General features: G+C 46.0%; 2 protein-coding genes across 2 annotated transcripts; one reads left to right on the top strand and one right to left on the bottom strand.

Moving 5' to 3' along the window:
* The first annotated feature begins 1,693 nt into the window (after nt 1-1,693).
* On the top strand, nt 1,694-5,049 carry LOC119366525. The gene is made up of 7 exons (XM_037632274.1): nt 1,694-2,030; nt 2,650-2,679; nt 3,249-3,344; nt 3,512-3,629; nt 4,003-4,327; nt 4,439-4,493; nt 4,636-5,049. The coding sequence occupies exons 1-7, from the start codon at nt 1,908-1,910 to the stop codon at nt 4,708-4,710; spliced, it is 822 nt and encodes a 273-aa protein (XP_037488171.1). The 5' UTR covers nt 1,694-1,907; the 3' UTR covers nt 4,711-5,049.
* A 232-nt stretch (nt 5,050-5,281) lies between these two features.
* On the bottom strand, nt 5,282-6,395 carry LOC119366527. The gene is made up of 2 exons (XM_037632275.1): nt 5,860-6,395; nt 5,282-5,770 (listed from the first exon to the last, which is right to left on the bottom strand). The coding sequence occupies exons 1-2, from the start codon at nt 6,240-6,242 to the stop codon at nt 5,542-5,544; spliced, it is 612 nt and encodes a 203-aa protein (XP_037488172.1). The 5' UTR covers nt 6,243-6,395; the 3' UTR covers nt 5,282-5,541.
* Between the last annotated feature and the right edge of the window lie 207 nt (nt 6,396-6,602).

The raw sequence follows: 6,602 nt of genomic DNA on the forward strand, positions 1-6,602 counted from the left end.
CCAGCGGGGGGCCATGGCGAAATGGTTTTTCTTTTGGGAAAAGCCATAAAAAGCAGAAAAAATAATATAAATGCCACAAAACTTGCCATGTTCCTAGACATCACCCAAAAAATCTTGTCTGTAAAAAAATGGTCAGCAAAAAAATGTCATCTCTCAATAAGAAAAAGTGTCATCTTCTAAAATAATAAAAAATGGCATCCTCAGAATAATAAAAATGCCATGCTATTATAAATAAAAAATGACATGCTCTTATTAATGTATGACATGACATTAAAAATAAAAAATGACATCCTCTCACTATTAAAAATGTGATGCTATTATATACAAAAAATTTCATGCCCTTACTAATAAAAACTGCTATGCAATTAAAATAAAAAATGTCATCCTATGACTATTAAAAATTTCATCCTATTATAAACAAAAAAAATGCTCTTATTTATAAAAAATGCTATGCCAATTAAAAATAGAAGATGCCATCCTCTCACTATTAAAAATCCCATCCTAATATAAACAAAAACTGTCACGCTCTTATTAATAAAAACTGCTATGCCATTAAAAATAAAAGATGCCATCCTCTCACTATTAAAAATGCCATAGTCTTAATGATAAAAAAATGCCATCATCATAATAATAAAAAGGACATGCTCTTATTAGTAAAAACTACAATATCGGTAAAACAAAACTGTCAACTGTCATCCTCTCAATAATAAAAATGTCACCCTCTTATAATAAAAAATGTCATCCTCTTAAAATAAAACTGCCCCGTGAGAAAGTTTTAAAAAATATTATTTTTGGGATGAATTAAAAAACTTAAAAAATGCCATGTTGTATATAAATATACATTTTAAGAGAAATTTTCGCAAGCCCGCTCTCGAGCCCAGTGGTTAGAGTACCACGCTCGACGCGAGAGGTCGGGAATCCGAATCCTCCCCTGTGCCGGTGTTATGTATCTTTGAAAGAAAATAAAACAAGAGTTCGCCAGGAAAATCCAGACAACGAATGTGTTACACATTTTTGGAGAAAGGAAAAAAAAGAGTTGGCCAGGAAAAGCCAGACAGCGAACGCCTCCAGCCATCCGACGTGGTGTTGCCCCATGTGTTGGAATGCGTGGGACGGTGTATAGGGCATTCGCTAGGGTCGCCCTCCTGGCGAACATTCGCCGGTTATAATTTTGGAAGAAGATTTCATCACGTCATGCTCATAACTAGGCGGATCGAGCCGTAGTATCCGTTGGTGTATGTTGTTACATGTGTCCAATAGGCAACATATATAACTTTCCTTTTAATGATATTGGATGGAGAGGATGGGAGGCTCCATGTCGAGATATGCCCAAAACCGAACGTGTTCCAGCGAACCAGCTCCGCGTGCAGAGACGGCATGGCTTCGGATAAATGGCCGGACGGAGGTTGCTATTCGACGACGACGACGACGACAACATGGATAGGTTTCTCACTTGTTTTGGAGATGGGGTCGATCTCTGGCCGCATCACACGATTCGGCTCGTCAATGATTTTTTTTTCTTGAGTAAAGACAACGAATTAATTAATAAATAAATAAAAGAAGAAATGAGGGGCCTAATCTACAGCACCCACTCCCTAATGGGCCTACCATCTGGCCCGTCCAACATTCTCTCTCTCTCTCTCTCAGGAGCGTGCTCTCTGTGATTAGGACGAGAAAAAAAAGAAAAAAGAGGTGCGTGGGTAGGAGAAAAAAGAAAAGAAAGAGCGGCCGCCGGCGAGAGAGGCGGAGGGGAGGGAAGAAAGGTGCGGCCTTTCTTGCCTAAAATTCCAGCGGCGGAGGCGAATCCAAGGAGGAGGAGGAGGGAGCCGCCCCTGCCCAGCTAAATCCTCGTCGTTCCTCTCCCCGATCGCCATTTCCCCCCTTCCGCGACAGAGATTCGTCCTCCGATGCAGGCCGCCGCCTCCTGGGGCAAGGGCCTCCCCGGCCTGCGGAGCCACCTCTGCGCCGCCGCGTCGTTCCACTCCACGCCCCCCTCCCCCGCCAAGTGGAAGGGCAAGTTCGGTTGCAAGGTCAATCTCCCCCCTCTTTCCCCATTTCCAGCTACTTGGATTTGGATTTTGCCTCAGTAGGTAGCTAGCTACCTGTGGTTAATCAGGGATGGAAAATACTGTTATTTTTCTTTCTTGTCCATACATACTGTCCAATTGCAAGCTGTAGTAGATTAGATGCACATTTCAGCAGATAGATGGTGCTGGCAGCTGCTGATTTCTTCTTCTGCAACAAATAGTTTTGAGTTCTGGGACTAAGCATCCGGGCACGAATTCTAGGTGGACGGGCACTTGAGTGCCAAAGTTTGGATCATGGACCACAAACTTCTTGATGATTGGTGTCGGCCGATGCATGGTTTCCAGTAGGATAAGCATGAACGACGAAGCTCCATGTGTTGTTAACTGCTACGCATCTGGGGTGTCCTTAACCAATTAACCTGCTGTGCTGTGATTTCAGTTCCCATTTCAACTAGTTCTAGCCTGTAAAGGACCCCCCGATACATGCACATTTGGCAATTAATTTGTTCTTGGTATCAGTAGGGTTATGCATATGCTTTACAAATAACAACATCGCTCCTGTTCAGTTTTTTTTTTCCATATATGTGTAGCTTGCATGCTGACACTACAATTCATTCTGCAGCATGAACATGGAGAACGGAAGCTATCCAAGGTATATGCCTTGACACATCTCTCTCTCTCAGCTGTAATCTGGACTGGTTGGGAACATGACCACCACCATTAATGTCATACATACTTGAAGCATAGTAGCTCAAATCAGCGGTTTAACTTCATGCCTGTTGTAGCTTGGAAGATAGTCAGTAACTACGGTCAGTATAGTAATAGCAGGGACTGCAAGTTAATTGCACTATGATAGTAAAGTGCATTTTATTTGATATTTTCCTCAGGGTGCTTGCATTCTCATACAATTGCATAGAGCTCTTGGTAATGGTTTTCTAGAAACTTGGTAGCATATAAGGTTTTATTTATAGCTAGATACCAGAATTTGATCTGTCAGAATGTAATTGAGCACCTCTAGCAGTGTTATGCAATTTTTTCATTGCCATGTGTTTAGTAGCCAAAGCAAACTCAATGAGTCAATTCATCACGCAGAAAGAAAACAGTTATAGGTTTGTACTTGATGCTTTATTTAGTAGCTGCCTTACCTTGGTTAGGTACTTAGGTAGCATTCGACAATTGTGATTTTTGAGATAGTTCTAATGGGTACTAGCTCTTCAACAGAAATATGAGCGATACGTTGTTCGTCAAAAACGAGCAGAAGGAAAGAAGGCCCTGCAAAATTACCTTCTGTATGGAAAGTCAACACCTCATATAGAGGTGAAATTTCTATTCAAGTCGTCATTTGAACATTCTTATCCTTCCTCGACTGGGATAACTAAGGCAAAAGTTTATTTCTGCAAGCATAAGAGTTGGCAGAAAACACACACCATCCATTTATTATTGCTTGTGTACCTGAAGCCTACAGTGCACTTGTATTCCTCTAGGATGGAAGTATGGGCAGCTTTGCTAATTCGCATGATATTCCACGATTCAAAACGTTCAGAAAAAAACAGGATCACAGTTCAACAAAACCTCGACAAGGAGTACACCATCAAAGAAAGGGTATGGTTCTATCTTAGCACAGTAGGTCCATGTTTTGCTCTGCTGCCTTGGGAATATCCATGTGGTTATCTAGCGTTTCATGGTCTGCTATTGCCTTTTCTGCATATCTTACATAGTTCCATCTGAGGATATGATTTATTTACATGGAGGAGTTCCGAGGGCAAACAAAACTTGTACAGCCTACAACTCAACTATATGAATTCTGATCCTTTCTGATGGCAGTGTTTGTGCTGGCTTAATGACAGTGTTTTGTTGAACTTTCATGGATTATATATAGCATGGATCTGTGATGCTGGCCATCCAGATCACTTCATTGAAGTAGCTATCACATCGTAATACTATGAAATTTTGACGAGGATGTTCTTTTTTGTAGACAAAAAGGACAAGGCGAAGTTCTACAACTTTTTCTACGAAACCCGTTATGTGAATCCTGAAAATATTTTTGAGACCATCTTTGGCGAGCATCACCAGAGTTTTACCTGGTCCCATGCTTCATGGGAGGGTTTTCACTTCAGGGCTTCATCGTTTGGATTCAGACGGGCTGGTGAATCACGAAGACAAAGAGTTGAAAGCGAGAGCGAAGACGAAAGCGACGACGACGACACGGGTGAGACAGCCGGCGTTGGCTCACATGCGCACAGGGTCACCCTTGGATTGCCACCTCGTGGTCCACTAACCCTAGATGATGTCAAAACAGCGTGAGATTCCGTTTCGTCCTGCCTCCTCAAATTGTTGTTTGTCTCTGCCACCGTTGCAAAATGTTGCTTACCACTCACTCCGCTGGTGTTTACCTGATTTACTCTGTGCAGCTTCCGCGCGTCTGCTCTGAGGTGGCACCCTGACAAGCACCCGGGCTCTTCACAGGTAACCGACCGACTCTGAGGTGGTTTCAAAGTTGAACCGACAACAGATGCAACACTAGTTCAGTGTTGGTCACCTATCAACTTGCGAAAACACATATGCTAACAGAGGACATGTCCATTCCCTGCATTTGTGTTGTGCACAGGCTGTAGCCGAGGAGAAGTTCAAGCTGTGCGTCAATGCATACAACTCGCTCTGCGCCGTCCTCAAGGCCGCGTGATAACCCTCTTCCTCCACGCGTGGTGTTCTGAAGCCTGTGAACGCTATCAGCACCTCCCTCGAGCGCGTGAATTTGGCAAGAAAACCGTTCCGTTCCATCTCTGGCAGGGAGTTGGGGCTCCTGAACTGGAACTAGAGCTCTCTTCCCCGCATCTGTTGTTTGTTCCTTTCTTCAGTATTCATTTTCTTTCACTAGAGATTTGAGCCAACAGAGCCAAGCTCCCAACAGCATGGAAGGAGATTATGTTGTAACATGTAGAAGCACAATCATATTTGCGTACCATTGCAAGCTGTAACAACAATGATGGTTATTTCATTTCATCTCGTATCTTGGTTTCGACAGGGGGAATAAAAGGAACTTGTCTGAATGCAACAATTAAGCAGCGAGATGAAGGCTTCCTTGTTAGTACTCTTAGATGTGATTCTTATCCTACTGTAGTGTACTACATTTTGAGTAGATAAGATCTCAGATAGTTGCACATTATACTGCTAGACTGCTAGTGCATGTGTGATGCGATGTGATTGAGATGGACAGTTGCGTTATGATGAATTGATTGATGATTAGGCCAGAGTGAAAGCAAAGCAGAGTTGGTCGCCATCATGAGCATGACACCAACGAAGATCTTTGACATTAATGAATGTTGGCAGGCAGGCAAGCAAGCAGATCTCACTCTTGTGCTGCTGTAGGACATTCTTTGGTGCTGCTTGCTAATGGTGGAACACAGCACAATCGATGCGATGTTACTAATCCTGAAGAAGAAGAAGAAGAAGAAGAAGCAGAGAGGAGGAGGAGGAGGTAATGGTGGTAGCTAGGCTAGGGGTAGGGGTGGGGCTAGAAGCAGAGGACTGCGACGGCGGCGGCGACGGAGAAGGCGAAGGTGGCGATGAGGAAGGCGAAGTGGATGGCCCAGCTGCGCTTGAACTTGGCGAGGTAGGTCTCGTGTGGCTCCTGGTAGGGCACCTCCACGTCGGCGGCCGCCACCACCTCCCCCGCCGACTTGAGCATCCGCAGCCGGTCCGCCGCCAGCGCCAGCGTCAGCTTGTGGCACCGCCGCTGGTACCTACATATGCAGTTCATTGTTACTCAACCAACCAGATCGAATCGAAATCGATTGTAGCACAAGAAAGAAGGAAGGAATGAACAAAGGACCTGAAGCCGTTGAGGCATCGGAGGTGGTGCGCGACGGCGGCGTAGAAGGCGAGGTGGGCGAGGGAGAGGAGCCCCGCGGGGGCCCAGAGGTGGCGGCACTGGAGGCGGCCCCCGCCGGCGACGGAGGAGAGGACGAGCGCGAGGAAGAGGAAGAAGGCGAGGAAGAGGCGCCAGAGCTCCTGCTTCTGCGCGTCGGCGCTGCGCTTCTTCTCCACCGTCTTGTCGAAGTGCAGCTGCACCACCGCCCCCAGCGCCTGCGCCGCCGCCTCCCGCGCCACCACGTCCACCGTCCCCCCTCCCGCGTAGGAGGAAGCCGCATCCCCCTCCCGCGGCATCGTCACCGTCACCAGCCGGTGCTGCTGCCCGTGCCCGTGCCGATCCATCTAGCTAGTGTCTGTGAGTTGACTCCAGAGGAGGGATTGGAGGGAGGGAGGAGTATTTTACTTGCTCGCGGCCGGAGCTCGGTACTGAGACTGAGACAGTGAAGTGAAGGTGGGGAGTGAGCAGTGGCACAGACAGACACAGAGTCCATGGCCATGGTGGATCATTGGATGCTTCTTCCACTGGACTGGAGCGTGAACAACCGTGGTGAGTATTTCATTTTTTATTTTAGGTAGTTGTCAAGTACAGTAATTACTCCAGAATATTACAGTAGACGGAGGAGATTAAAGGGACACGGAGGAGAGAAGATCCACGGAAGGGCAGCGTAGCAGAGATGGGATGGGATGGGATGGCACGTGGTG

The sequence above is a fragment of the Triticum dicoccoides genome, chromosome 2B (assembly GCF_002162155.2).
Source record: "Triticum dicoccoides isolate Atlit2015 ecotype Zavitan chromosome 2B, WEW_v2.0, whole genome shotgun sequence".
In the NCBI taxonomy this organism is placed as follows: domain Eukaryota; kingdom Viridiplantae; phylum Streptophyta; class Magnoliopsida; order Poales; family Poaceae; genus Triticum; species Triticum dicoccoides.

Coding starts and splice junctions, on each gene's coding strand:
- LOC119366525 (XM_037632274.1), top strand. CDS start 1,908: ATGCAGGCCGCCGCCTCCTGGGGCAAGGGCCTCCCCGGCCTGCGGAGC. Junction 2,680..3,248: donor GAGAACGGAAGCTATCCAAG/GTATATGCCTTG, acceptor GCTCTTCAACAG/AAATATGAGCGATACGTTGT. Junction 4,494..4,635: donor AGCACCCGGGCTCTTCACAG/GTAACCGACCGA, acceptor TGTTGTGCACAG/GCTGTAGCCGAGGAGAAGTT.
- LOC119366527 (XM_037632275.1), bottom strand. CDS start 6,242: ATGGATCGGCACGGGCACGGGCAGCAGCACCGGCTGGTGACGGTGACG. Junction 5,771..5,859: donor CGATGCCTCAACGGCTTCAG/GTCCTTTGTTCA, acceptor CTGCATATGTAG/GTACCAGCGGCGGTGCCACA.